A 15,245-nucleotide genomic window follows, 5' to 3' on the forward strand; every position below is an offset into this window, starting at 1 on the left:
GCTCTCAAATTTGATGGTGGAGAGGGAGAAGCTATTCCTAAATTGTTGAGTGTGATTCTTCAGGCTCCTGTACCTTTCCCTGATGAACCTGTGTCAATTTAACATTGCATGATAATTGATAACACCAACAGTTGACTCTACACACTTTTGGCATGTGCACGAAACTCATATGGAATATGCAATTCAGTATGATATAGCACAACATGCATTTGAATGTTGCAATTCTATTGTCACCATTTTATTTCTCCTTATACACCAGTTCTTTCTAGGTTTCACTCTGACAGATTTCATTTCATTCTTTCCCCATCACCTTTCTATCATTTTATGTCTTCTCTACTACATTCTTGTTCACATTTTCCTTTTTCTTCTCTTCATCTTATGCTGATTCTCACTCATTTCTACTCTCAATCTTTTTTTTCAGTTGCTCTATCATTTCTGCTCCCTGCTTCTCTACATTCATCAACCATTTTTCTTAACCAGTCAGGTGCATTAAGTGTTACAGGGCATGGGTAATAACTCCACAATTTTGTAAAACCACAGTAAGAAATTAAAGATTTCAGTCTCTAGATGAAATAGAAGTGGTAAAGTAGGGAAAATCAGCAATAGTTTTAATTCTTTTTCAGTTGATACCAGGTCAAAAATGGTGACTTTTTAACTAAAATGCAGAGAGTTGTTTTCCATTACCTTGTTCATCCAGTGTAAATAAAGTGGTATACCAAAAGCACGGTGACACAGTGCAAGTATCTGAAACAATAGTACAGAAATAATTACTTAGAACTCAGCTTGTATCATGTTGAACCAATGTCAATGCTACAGTTAACAAGTCCCCAGTTAAAATCATCAATGAAGGATTATGGCAGTCACGGATGCATAATTTTTACAATTGGCTTCAAAGTTAGTAAAATTATTGATTAAAATTCTGCAATCTTTTTATCCCTTCTTTCTACAATTCAGAAAGTTGAAATTCTACTTTTATACTAGGGAGCCCTTTAGTAGTTATTAACGTATATCTTCAATATTACGCTGCCAGTTATTTCCCACCTTATACATCCCATTGCTATCCAGTTAAAAACATATTCAGAATTGATAACATGCTCCATGTCCTACCGGTATTTTTGTTGTCCATATATTATAAGTGATGTTTAATATGTCCTGTTAAATTGTATGAACTCTTCATAAATGGAATTTCACAGGCTGGAATTAAATTCTGAATTTGAATCACTTCTTTATAGAATAATGGATGTACTGGAATGAATTATAGCCTAGAATCCAATCGAGTGGGTCGGATGGTTTACAAGTGCGTACATCATATCTGAGGCAATGAATATGTTTGAGTACAGGCTTGGTGGGACAGTTTATTTACTTCCATCTACATCGATTATGGTACAATAAAACCCTGACAAGTTTTAACTCTTAAAGTGCGACACGTTTATTATCGGTATTTTGTAAGTTCAATGAGTAACACGAACGAAGGAGCTGTAGTTATCAGAATGGATTTCATCTGGGAGAAGGTTTAAATTTGTATGCTGACAGACAGGGATCTAAGCAAGGTTATTCAGAGAAAGAACTGAGGATAGGAAAGAAAGGACAATAGAATGTAAATGAAGAAGGCAAGAAATCAAGCGCAAAAGGCAAATAAGTCTACAATACAAAAGAAAAAGCAAAGAGATTAAAAATTTCAAACTTAAACACATTTATATTAATGCATGAACCATTTGTCATAAGGTAAATGAATCAATAGCACAACTAGAGATGAAAGTCAATGTCAAGGAGATTATAACTGGAACCTTAAGGTAAGTTATTATTCCATTGGAGGTACTTCATAAAAGGTTCACAAGAATGAGTCCAGATATGGAAGAATTCTCCTGTAAAAAGAGAGATTAAATAGGTTTCTACCCTAGTCATTGGAGTTCAGAAGAATGAGAGACAATCTTTCTGAAGAATATAAGAACATCAGTTTTATAGACAGGATAAATGCTTACAGCATGTTTCCCAGCAGAGTCCTCAATCAGAGGACATTGCCTCATATTAATGGGGTTGTCTTTTTAAAAGTGAGATAAGGAAAAACTCTTCTATGAGTGGGATGTAAATCTTTAGAACTCTGGCATATTGAGCTATAGGGCCAGTTTCTTGTACATATGTTATAAGTGTGTTTAATGGATGGCATCCGTTACTCTCGCGAGGCTGTGGGTCTGTGCCTGGAAAGTCTTGCTTCAGCCTCTCCAGGGTGCAGGCCTGGGCAAGGTTGTATGGAAGACCGGCAGTTGCCCAAGCAGCAAGTCTCCCCTCTCCACGCCACCGATGTTGTCCAAGGGAAGGGCAAGGGCTGATACAACTTGGCACCAGTGACGTCACAGGAGTTGCCAGAGCGAGGTTGAAGACCACGTCAGACTGCCTTAGGGACTCCAGGTCCAGATTTGTCCTCAGGATTTACTCTGGAAGCCTTTCCCATAAGTGGGTATGGCCGCAAGGCAGCGGAGGTTTGAAATCAGAGTTTTCCCTCTCTAATGGGTGTTTAATGTGTGTTGTTAAATTGTATGAACTCTTCATAAATGGAAGGTAGATTTCTTACTGATAAGAGAATCAAATGCCATGAGGAGAGAGCAGGAAAGTGTACTTAAACAACAAACAAGAGGAGATCTGCAGATGCTGGAAATCTGAGCAACAGATACAAAATGTTGGAGGAACTCAGCAGGCCGGGCAGCATCTATGGAAAAAAGTACAGTTGATGTTTCAGGCAAGGACAGGAGTAAAAAAGCTGAGGAGTAGATTTGAAAGGTGGGGGGAGGGGAGAGAGAAACTCCAGGTGATAGGTGAAACTTGGAGGGGGAGGGATGAAGCAAAGAGCTGGGAAGTTGATTGGTGAAAGAGACAGAAGGCCATGGAAGAAGAGATGGGGGTGGGAGAGGAGCACCAGAGGGAGGTGATTGTTGGGCAAGGAGATTATGTGACAGAGGGACAAGGGGATGGGAAATGGTGAAGAGGGAGGGGGAAGGGTGGAGGCATTACTGGAAGTTTGAGAAATCGATGTTCATGCCATCATTTTGGAGGCTACCCAGACAGAATGTAAGGTGTTGTTTCTCCAACTTAAGTGTGGCCTTTTTCCAATATTTCAGCCTGAAACATGACTGTACTTTTTTCCATAGATGCTGCCTGGCTTGTTGAGTTCCTCCAGCATTTTGTGTGTGTTACTTAAATAACATTTGATTAGCCATGATCCTATTTAATAGTGGAACAGGTAGAGGGACTGAATGGCCTTCTCCAGTCCTAGGTACAAGTAGATCTAGCTAGTGCTTTCCACATCAGTACTGATATTGTACAAAGTTTGATTCATACCTTCTTACATTTCTTTTGTGAATCTCAAACAGTTTGTCCCTTTATTGTGAATATTTATATGCATAGGTAATTATCTTTTTTGTTTAGATGTTTTGGCCATCATGTTGAAGAATATTACGTGCAAGGAAAGGAATAAGTCCCACGCCATCACTTCTTGTCTAGACAGATGCCAACACAGATGCCTTGTGCAGGAAGGCACAGAATCGACTGTACTTCCTTAGAAGGTTGGCGTCATTCAATGTTTGTAGTGGGATGCTGAAGATGTTCTATAGGTCAGTTGTGGAGAGCGCCCTCTTCTTTGTGGTGGCATGTTGGGGAGGCAGCATTAAGAAGAGGGACGCCTCACGTCTTAATAAGCTGGTAAGGAAGGCGGGCTCTGTCGTGGGCACAGAACTGGAGAGTATGACATCGGTAGCAGAGCGAAGGGCGCTGAGTAGGCTACGGTCAATCATGGAAAACCCTGAACATCCTCTGCATAGCACCATCCAGAGACAGGGAAGCAGCTTCAGCTGCAGGTTACTATCGATGCAATGCTCCTCAGACAGGATGAAGAGATCATTACTCCCCAATGCCATTCGGCTTTACAATTCAACTGCCAGGGGTAAGATATGTTAAAGTGCCGGGGTTAGGACTGAGCTTAAGTTACCATTCAATGTATTTTAGTAAACTATTTAAGAACTTTTTAAAAGGGTTCTAGAAGTAAGCCTGGCAATTATAGACCTGTCAGTTTGACATCAGTGGTGGGTAAATTAATGGAAAGTATTCTTAGAGATAGTATTTATAATTATCTGGATAGACAGGATCTGATTAGGAGTAGCCAGCATGGATTTGTGCGTGGAAGGTCATGTTTGACAAACCTTATTGAATTTTTTGAAGTAGTTACGAGGAATGTTGACGAGGGTAAGGCAGTGGATGTAGTCTATATGGACTTCAGCAAGGCCTTTGACAAAGTTCCACATGGAAGGTTAGTTAAGAAGGTTCAGTCGTTAGGTATTAGTGCTGGAGTAATAAAATGGATTCAACAGTGGCTAGATGGGAGATGCCAGAGAGTAGTGGTGGATAATTGTTTATCGGGATGGAGGCCGGTGACTAGCGGGGTGCCTCAGGGATCTGTTTTGGGCCCAATGTTGTTTGTAATATACATAAATGATCTGGATGATGGGGTGGTAAATTGGATTAGTAAGTATGCTGATGATACTAAGGTAGGAGGTGTTGTGGATAATGAGGTGGGTTTTCAAAGCTTGCAGGGAGATTTATGCCGGTTAGAAGAATGGGCTGAACGTTGGCAGATGGAGTTTAATGCTGAGAAGTGTGAGGTTCTACATTTTGGCAGGAATAATCCAAATAGAACATACAGGGTAAATGGTAGGGCATTGAGGAATGCAGTGGAACAGAGAGATCTAGGAATAACAGTGCATAGTTCCCTGAAGGTGGAGTCTCATGTAGATAGGGTGGTGAAGAAGGCTTTTGGAACGCTGGCCTTTATAAATCAGAGCATTGAGTACAGAAGTTGGGATGTAATGTTAAAATTGTACAAGGCATTGGTAAGGCCAAATTTGGAATATTGTGTACAGTTCTGGTCACCGAATTATAGGAAAGATATCAATAAATTAGAGAGAGTGCAGAGACGATTTACTAGGATGTTACCAGGGTTTCAGCACTTAAGTTACAGAGAAAGGTTGAACAAGTTAGGTCTCTATTCATTGGAGCGTAGAAGGTTGAGGGGGGATTTGATCGAGGTATTTAAAATGTTGAGAGGGATAGATAGAGTTGACGTGAATAGGCTGTTTCCATTGAGAGTAGGGGAGATTCAAACGAGAGGACATGATTTGAGAGTTAGGGGGCAAAAGTTTAAGGGAAACACGAGGGGGTATTTCTTTACTCAGAGAGTGATAGCTGTGTGGAATGAGCTTCCTGTAGAAGTAGTAGAGGCCAGATCAGTTGTGTCATTTAAGGTAAAATTGGATAGGTATATGGATAGGAAAGGAGTGGAGGGTTATGGGCTGAGTGCGGGTAGGTGGGACTAGGTGAGATTAAGAGTTCGGCACGGACTAGGAGGGCCGGAATGGCCTGTTTCCGTGCTGTGATTGTTATATGGTTATATGGTTATTTATTAATGCTTTTTGAGAGGGTGATTTTAGATGCATATCATATTTATACTGAGTTAAGTATTGTATGTAATTAGTTTTGCTACAATAAGTGTATGGGACATTGGAAAAAATGTTGAATTTCCCCATGGGGATGAATAAAGTATCTATCTATCTATCTATCTAAATATCAGAGGTGATGCATAAGCAATGCCTCCCATCCTTCCAACAATCTCTTTGACCTCTTTCTATCAGGTAGAGGGTACCACAGCATAAGAACCAGAACTGTTAGGCTGGGTAACAACTCCCCCCGCCCCCCCAGGCTGTTAGGATTCTTTGTCAGACCTGCGCAGGCAAGCACCTCCCAGTCTCCACCCAGTTAACAGGAATCACCTGCCATTTGTTTCCATCGCATCACCTGCAGCTTATTTAAACACAGCTCTCAGTCTCAGCCCTTGTTCACTTACCATACCAGCCAGCCTTGATGAGTTGCGTCCACCTTTCAGTTTGTTGTCTGCGGTGATTAGTACCTGTTCATGGCTTACTATTTTGTAGTTTATGATTTAAGTTATTGCTCACTGCTGAATTGTCTGTGATTCTCTGCTTTTGGGTCAAGACTCCTCTCCATTTCCTGAGGGGATGAGTGGACCTGTGGTTGATCCAGCACAGCCTTGCCTAAAGGAACTCATCCATCGACATTAGCACACAATCCAGAGGTAGCAGGAAACCATTGACCACTTGCTTGTCACACGCAATTAACTTTCTGTCTCAATACGGCAACCCCGTGCTAGTCAACCTCCTCCCTCAGAGTCCCAGATTCGGTGCCTAAAAATTTTATCGGATCCCCAACCCAGTGCCACAGCTTCCTGACCCAATGCATCTTGCACTTTGAGCTCCAATCATCTTTGAATTCTATGGACTGAGCCAAGAGTCCCTTCATCATCTCTCTCTTGACCGGGCTAGCTGTGACCTGGGCCTCCACTAACTGGGACAATAAGACCCCCATTGCAATAGATATGAGGATTTCACCGCTGAAATGTACCAGGTTTTTGGCCATCTGGAAAGTGTAAGGGAGGCAAAGGATTAGAAACTTCGTATGAGTCATACTTCTTGCTGGATTACACTGAGGAATTCACAACCCTTGAAGTAGAGTTTGACTGGAGTGTGGAAGTGCTGCTGGTCCATTACCATCACAGCCCCTTGGAGCATTTGAAAGTCAAGCTGCCTACTCGAAGGTGCCCTGACACTTCAAGATCTTCATCACTCTGGCCTTCTGAATTGACCAGTGTCTTTTGGAACAGTCCTTCGGATTGTCAACTGGACCCTCCAGTTCCATTCCCAGAAACATTTGAGGCTGAGGGATCCTTCTCAGCAAAGCCTCCAGAACCCAGGCAGCTAGGGCGAGCTCCTTTAATGCCCAAAGAGAGTGACTATCAGTGCAGAAACAGTCTGTGTGCCTACTACAGAGCAGTCGATCACCAACGTATCAAATACCCACTGTGCCTGGGAAATGGCTCCATCTTTGTTCCAGAACCATAGCCCAACTCACGCTCTCTGTCCTTCTCCACAACCCAATAGCTCTGTGTGCACAGTAGGCTCTGGTGAATCTTGACTGGGCAGGCAACTTTCTGAACCACACTCCGTGTGCAGCCTCCACTTCCTACTGAACCTATCTCTTGCACTTTCTGCATTTGCATCACGGCCATTGACAGATGTCCCTTGGGGTCTGAGATGGTCAAAGCACACATACAGCCAGTGAACATGAACAATGGAGAGCACCGCGAGTCCATCCAATTCCTCCTAATCAACTCACCCAACACTCCACCCTTCTTGAGTTACCCCTAGCTCGCAACTCATGACCCTCACTTCACCTGGTCATCTGGTTCACTACTGAGTTGGGGACCCACCTGCCTGCATCCTCAGTTGACTTCACTCCATAAATCCGCAGAGATGAAGGAAACCCTCATTTATAACACCCACTAGCCACTACAAATACTTGGTAATACCCTTCAGACTTTCGAATAGACCAGCTGCTTTCTAAGCCTTTAAGGGAGCTAGGGCTTTACTCTTTGGAGAGAAGGAGGATGAGAGGAGACATGATAGAGGTGTGCAAGATATTAAGAGGAATAGACAGAGTGGACAGCCAGTGCCTCTTCCCCAGGGCACCACAGCGCAGTACAAGAGGACATGGCTTTAAGGTAAGGGGAGGGAAGTTCAAGGGGGATTTTAGAGGAAGGTTTTTCACTCAGAGAGTGGTAGGTGTGTGGAATGCACTGCCTGAGTCAGTGGTGGAGGCAGATACACTAGTGAAGTTTAAGAGACTACTAGACAGGTATATGGAGGAATTTAAGGTGGGGGGTTATATGGGAGGCATGGTTTGAGGAGTGGCACAACATTGTGGACCCAAGGGCCTGTAATATGCTGTACTGCTCTATGTTCTATGTTCTATTAACAAAATCCTCTGAGACATGCTACACAGATATATGTTCATCTACCTTGATGACATCCTCATTTCTCCAAGGACCCCCAAGACCACATCTGTCACATTTGTTCAGTCCATCAGCCAATGTCAAAAAACAACTGTACTGCAAGTTAGAGAATTACCAGTCACACACTCCAATCATATCCTTCCTGGGTTACATGCATTCACTCCAAGGCATAACCGTGGACTCAGAGGAAGTGTGTAACATCATTGAATGGCCCTGACTGCGCTCCTTCAAACAGCTACAGCACTTATTGGACTTCTCCAAATTCTACCGCCACTTCATCTGAAGATACAATCAAATTGCCGCTCTTCTCACTTCCCTCACTAACTCAGCTAACTCACAGATAAGCTGCTTTGCTGCCATGGATCAGGCTTTTGAGGAGATCAAGAGACAATTCACCACTGCTCCGACTCTCTGCCTCCAGCCCTTCGGTGCTTGAGGTGGATACATCTGACTTGGGAGCCAGGGCCACCTTCTCCCAGTGAGGGCCAGATGGGAAAACATACTCTTTTGCCTTCTTCTCGTACACTTTCAACTCTACACAGCGCCATTATGGAGCAGGAGACAGGGATCTACTTGCCATTAAATGGGCTTTGGAGACATGGAGACATTGACTGATGGGAGACACTGAGCCTTTCCTGATCTGGACTGACCACCAGAACCTCATAGCCATACATCAGACCCAACTGACGTAAGGCTTGCTGGACCTTCTTCTTTGAGCAATTGAACGTCACTAACTCCTATTGACCCAGCTCCAGGAACACAAAGGCAGTCGCCCTGTCATGACAGTTTGACCCAGCTGAAATGGAGATCAATCCTCAGTACATCATTATGTGCTTCTAGATCCTTGCCCTGATTGTTTGGGATCTTGAGAACCAGCTTCACCACTTCCTACAGCATGAACCTGCTCTGGCTGACACCCCTGATTATCAGATGTACATGCCGATTGCTGTGCACTCTGTGGCACTCCAATGGGCTCACGCCATAGTCCTCTCCAGCCATCCAGGCACATGACGGATTTTCTGTGACGCTGGTTCTTGTGGTCCACCCCAATTGCAAATGTATATGTTTGTCGCTGTCTACCTTCAATATGCCCAGTCAAATACCTCCAACCAGCAGCCCACTGGGCCCCTGCAGCCCTTACTGGTCCCTCAAGACCCATGGTCCCACATTGTCATGGATTTCATCACAAATTTGTTACCCTCTGATGGGGCCACAGTGAACGTGACAACAGTGGACCAGTTCTCCAAGGCGGCCCACTTCTTTGCCCTCCTCAACTTCCATCAGCAGATGAGACTTTGGACCTGGTTGTCCAACGTGTATTGTAGTTTACATCCATGGCTTCCCCAGGATATTGTGCTGGACCAGGGCCCACAATTTACTTCTGGTGAGCCGTTTGTCTGCATCCACACCTGAGTGAGTTTTTCCTCTGGCTATTATACGCAGAGCAATGGGCAGTCAGGAAGAGCCAATCAGCAAGTGGAGAATTTCTGCAATACTTTGCAGCCTCTAATCTTTCCACATGCAGGAAATATCTGTTCTGGAATGGGCGGTCCCCCAATGTACACACCTTCTCTGCCACAGGTATGTCTCCCTTTGAAACGCTTCATGGTTACAAACCCCATTGTTCCCCGCAGAGGTGTCAACAGTGGAGGTTCTATCCACCAGAACCATGGTTCACCATCTCCCAAATGTTTGGAAGCGGGCATTGAGGCCATACTAGCTGCAAAACATGTCTTCTTCTGCCAGGCCAACCATTGGTAGTGCTGAAACTAACAACTATGGTTGAATGGAAATGAAGATGGCCTTGAACATGAACTTGAAACAGTACTAGTGTTGAAGTGCAACACTAGTTAGGTATGTGGCTAAACTGGACTACTGGGATAACCACATGCCAAAAACGTGCCAAGACAAGTGCTGCTCTATTCAATGTTTGCAGGTGAAATAAAGTATGGATTAAATGAGATTGAAGAATCTCCAAGAATGCTCCAATAAAAGCTTCCTTTCCTCAACCCATAAGTCAGCCCCTATTCTGAAAAGTTCAACTGTTTTATTTCCAGCACCAATTTTACTTCAGCTCTCTAAATGACTCTGACAAATCTGTGCAAAACTAAGAATTTTGTTGTGTTCATTCACCCCACTTGTAATGACATTGCCTAATGTCTTTTTGGATCAGAACAAACACCCAATATTTGTGTATCGATTTGGGACAAATTTGAACAAGCTTTAACACCCCTATCTAGCTTATAGCACCAGAATGTCTATTAAATTAATTTCATGTGCCAATAGCTTACAAAAGCAAAACTGTAATTCACCAGTAAACTTACCACGAGCAGACAGAAATAACTAAAGATGGTTGCTGCCAATACCAGAAGAATTACTGACCAATCTAACCATCGATGTATTTTTCCAAATAAATACCTATAATGTAATAGCAAACATTATTTCTTGAATGGCCATATTTCATACATGATATATATATTATACCTACCAACTGGCAAAAGTGACCACAATTTATTTAGCATAAGGACCAAAAGCAATGGAGAGGTTCTGTTACATTACTGTTTGTAGAAGACTGCCTCTGACAGTTGCAGGGTTTCTAAATTAATTGGACAAATTTGCATTTGGTTAATCACAAATTCAGAAAACTGCCCACTGTTGTTGCTAAACTTTCTAGCTTCAGTGGGCTGGATGAGGACAGTTTGTGGACAGCGTTTTGTGCCGTTACCTGCTACGAAATTCCACACACAAAGAAGATAAAAAAAGTTACATTCATGATGCAACTGAAGTTGAATTTCTTATCGTTAGATCAGGGCGACCTTAAGGGAACAGTTTAAATAAAGTGTTCAGTAACATGAGGGAGATCTGTTTAAAAGAAATGCCAGAACCAAACATATATATAAGTCAGTGATTCATAAACTGAGGGTACCTGCATAGGGAAAGTTCAAAACGTTATCTCACTGAGTAACAGTTACTTTTACTGAAAATGTGCTGCAATTGTAGTGCTCAGAGACTAGTTGAAAATATGTTAATTGCTCAGATTGTGTTTGATCTGCCTTGCTAGCCATCCTCTCCTGTACTACTCCTCCTCACCTTACACATGCTTTTCTCACAGCTGCACATAACTTCTGCAGGTCTGCTACACTAATCATCCTTGACTTCAGGATACTGCAGCCAAACCACAAGTAAGGGTGGGGTGTACAGTAGATAGCATGATGGCTTATTAATTATTTGATGATTTACTGCAGTTACAAACTTTTGAACAATTTTAAATTAATTCTGGTAATCATTTTTAAATCAATCAATATTGATGTAAATAATTATATAAAAGATTAAAACATAAGTTTCAAAAAGTCATTATTTAAAAAAACTAAAAATAAAATTCTGAAATTGCAGATGATAATTACAAATAAAGATAAATTAAAATAATCAGCAAAATAAAGTGAGAAGGGGGAAGGAGGAGAAATTCCTGGAAGTTAGAGAAATCGATGGTCATGCCTTTCGGCTGGAAGCTAACCGGATGGAATATGAGTTGTTGCTTTTCCAACCTGTACATCCTGCCCATGGAATGCATGGGTTTTCTCTGGGTGCTCCGGTTTCATCCCACAGTTCAAAGGTGTACCAGTTAGCAAGTTAACTGGTCATTATAAATTGTCCCATGAATAGCCTGCAGATAAACTGGGGGTTGCTGGGTGGTGCAACTTGAAGGGCCAGAAGGGTCTGCACTGTATCTCTAACTAAATAAAAACTTTAGTGTGGCTGCATCGTGGCAGTAGAGGAGGCCCTGGACCAACAGAGCTGAAATAGTTGCCACAAGAGGACACAGGTTTAAGGTGCTGGGGAGTAGGTACCGAGGAGATGTCAGGGGTAAGTTTTTTTACTCAGAGAGTGGTGAGTGTGTGGAATGGGCTGCCGGCAACGGTGGTGGAGGCGGATACGATAGGGTCTTTTAAGAGACTTTTGGATAGGTACATGGAGCTTAGAAAAATAGAGGGCTATGGGCAAGCCTAGTAATTTCTAAGGTAGGGATATGTTCGGCACAACTTTGTGGGCGGAAGGGCCTATATTGTGCTGTAGGTTTTCTATGTTTCTAACATGTCAGAATGGGAATGGGAAGTCGATTGAAATGGATGGTCACCGGGTAATTCTGCCGTTTGTGGCTGGCAAAGCAAAGCTGCTCGATGAAGTGGTCTCCCAATCTACATCCGGACTCACAGATGATGAGTAGGGCACATTGGGACCCAACATATGACCCCAACAGACTCAGAGGTGAAATGAAACCTCACCTGGAAGGACAGTTTGGAGTCAGGAGGAGGTGTAGGGGCAGATGTAGCACATTTCACATTTGCACGGATGAGTGCCTGGAGGGAGATCAGTGGGGAGGGATAAGTGAACAAGGGAGTTGTGTAGAGAGTGATATCTATAGAAAGTCAATAGTGGGGAGGAGGGAATGGTGTGCTTAGTGTTAGGATCCTGTTGTAGATACTGAAGCTACAAAGAATAATTTGCTGGATATTGAAGCTCATGTGGTGTAGATAAGGACAATGTGAACATGGTCTTTGTTATATGGGTGAGAGGATAGGATGAGGGTAGATGTGTGGGAAATGGAGGAGGTGCTGTAGAGGGCAGAACCAATGGTAGAAGGTAGAAGCAAGCCCTGTTCTTTGTCAAAGGAGGAGATCTCAAATGTTCTAAAATGGAAGCCTCACCCTGAGGACAGTGGAGGAACTGAGAAAAGGGAATAGTATTTTTACAAGTGGCAGGGTGGGAAGAGCTATAGTCAAGATAGTTGTGAGAATAGGTAGGTAGTCTGAGAGTAGTAGATAGATGTCTCCAGAGATGGAAGCAGAGAGATTGAGAAAGGGGAGAGAGGAGTATGAAATGAACCAAGTAAATTTAAAGGCAGGGTGGAAGTAGGAAGCAAAGTTGATGAAACTGACGAGCTCAGCATGGGTGCAGGAACAGCACCAATGCAGCCATCATTGTAGCACAGTAAGAACTGGGGAGAGTTACCATGTAGGCTTGGAACAGGGTCTATTTCACATAACTGATTGAAAGGCAGGCATGGCTGAAGCCTATGGAGCTGCTCCTGACAACTGCTTGGGTTTGGAGAAAGTGGAAGGAGCAAAATAAATTTTTGAGGATGAGAACCAGTTCTGCCAAATGGAGGAGGGTAGTGTGGAGAGGAACTGGTTAGATGCGTTGCCCCAAAAGAAGTGGAGAACTTTAAGATCTTCCTAAATGGGCATAGATGCCCATAGTAAAAGTGAGGCAATCAGGGCCAGGAAACTTAGTGAGAGAAGTGACCAAGAGCATTTGAAATGCTACAGATATACAGTATGTGGAAAGGGACTGAACCAACAGGTAAAAATGGAGTTGAGTTATATGAAAATGAGGTCAGTATTGCAGTAGTAGGCACAAACAATGGGCATACCATAACAGTCAGGTTTGTGGATTTTGGTAGGAAGTAGAAACGAGCAATGTGGGGTAAGGGAACAATGAGCTTGGTGGCAGTGGATGGGAGATTGCTAGCATTGACGAGGGTGGAGCCAATGGCCTGATGCTCTTTGTTGGTGTCCCGTTCAAAAGGTAAGTGAGAGAAGATGTCTGAGAGTTGCTCCCTTGTTTCAACAAGGGAGAGGTTAGCCTAACAGACTATAACAGCACCCCTGTTGTTTGTAGGTTTGACTGGGAGAGAGTGGAAGGCAGCACATTTAAAGGTGGTGACGTTCAAATTGAAGAATAACCCTTAGTATATATTTGTACTAAAATAGAAGAATTTTCAAGACAGAATGGCGTGTTCTGCATATTACTGGACATAGCCTGTTCTCAGCTAATGAAAGGGTTCCATTTTTTACACACTTCCATAAATCAACTTTGTCTACAAGTCAGAAATATATAAAAATCACTTGATATGATAACCGTCTCTCCACGTGTTGTAATGACTGGTGTCAGAAGCACATAAGCATAATAAGAAGGACCAATTACCAAAAGAAGAGAGAGAAGGGAAACCAGTCCTTCAGTTCCTCAGATCGAACGTGTGTCTATATGTCAGACATTTGAATTTAATATCATGGGATCTTTTGAGGATGGTCTGCTTTGGGAAATAGAAGATGATGCCCTTATGCATTTGCTCCTTTAAGATAACAAGGAATACAGATCTATAGGCAGGGGATCCTGGAATATATGAGGCACACAATTTCTATGCATAGCGGGATTGGGATCAATTTCTACATACGAATGGGAAAAACAGGGTCTTCCGGGCTTTCAAAGTGAAATTGGAAAGGCTTGATAGCAAAGAGCATGGCTACAGGGAAATGATATTGACAGGATTTCTTTAACAGCTGACATAGATTAAATAGGCTTTAATGGAGCTGACACAAGTGGCTGAATGGCATAATTCTGCTCATGCGTCTTATGGTCAAAACATCTTTCTTCAGTACCATTATAATTCAATGCTTCTATTGGTTTTTAGCTCTACTAATTATGATCTGAGATGTGTCGCGTTACAAACATTTTAATGAGATGCCCACACGATGGTAAGCTGAAACACAGAGATAGAGATTTTGTTCGACCTCCAGTGGTCGCCATAACTACTCAGATGACGGTGTTTAAGAATTCTGCATTGTTAGGAATGAAGGCTCAGTAGGATGGAATTTGATGTTGAACAAAAGAAAAGAGTCTGAGTTAAAATCACCAGGCATGTCTCAGCCAGGCACTGATAGACTTTATTTCCCCAAGGGATGCTGGAAATATTTCACACTTACTCATTTAAATTGCTGTAGTCATTAAGCAACGCCCACCAGCAGTAAAACCAGAAAATACTGATGACAAAGCAGCAAGACAGGACAATATTCCAGGTAGATTCTATCTGCAAAGACAAAATAAAGATGGTTAGAAAAAAGGAGAAATATTTCCTTACATGTAGAAAGGCTTGAGAGAAGAGTCTAGATGTTCAATTGCACATGAAGACATGCATTACATTGAAAATATTGCTGAGAAAATATGGCTTAGAGGAGCAAGACATTTTGTTACAGAACTGTTGATTTTCCTGCAATGCTTCAGTCATCATGTTTTCCCCATTAATTTCCTCATTATTCTCAACTAATTTCCCACAGCTGCTGAAACAAACCTATATTAATTCAAATCATATCTGCACCTCTTAAGTGGGTCAAGACTGGATCCAACCATTGAGAAGAAGTCAGTGTAACTTGTGAATAGGTGTATAAGATGATGACAGCCATTGATAGTTTGGATAGGCAGAGGCTTTTTCTCAGTGCTGAAACGGCTAATTGAGGGAGCATAGTTTTTAAGTGGGTACAATGGGGATATCAGA

At 42.5% G+C, this 15,245-nt stretch overlaps 1 protein-coding gene across 3 annotated transcripts in view; it reads right to left on the reverse strand.

Annotated features, from left to right (window-relative positions):
- The window catches only part of gdpd2 (glycerophosphodiester phosphodiesterase domain containing 2), a 79,828-nt gene that overhangs the window by 30,677 nt on the left and 33,906 nt on the right, over positions 1 to 15,245 (reverse strand). For all 3 annotated transcript variants that reach the window (XM_073058139.1, XM_073058137.1, XM_073058138.1), the window contains exons 3-5: positions 14,677 to 14,780; positions 10,237 to 10,330; positions 685 to 744 (exon numbers count right to left, since the gene is read on the reverse strand). In XM_073058139.1, the coding sequence (XP_072914240.1) occupies positions 685 to 744; positions 10,237 to 10,330; positions 14,677 to 14,780 (258 nt within the window). The remainder of the gene's footprint in view (positions 1 to 684; positions 745 to 10,236; positions 10,331 to 14,676; positions 14,781 to 15,245) is intronic.

The sequence above is a fragment of the Hemitrygon akajei genome, chromosome 10 (genome assembly GCF_048418815.1).
Source record: "Hemitrygon akajei chromosome 10, sHemAka1.3, whole genome shotgun sequence".
In the NCBI taxonomy this organism is placed as follows: Eukaryota; Metazoa; Chordata; class Chondrichthyes; order Myliobatiformes; family Dasyatidae; genus Hemitrygon; species Hemitrygon akajei.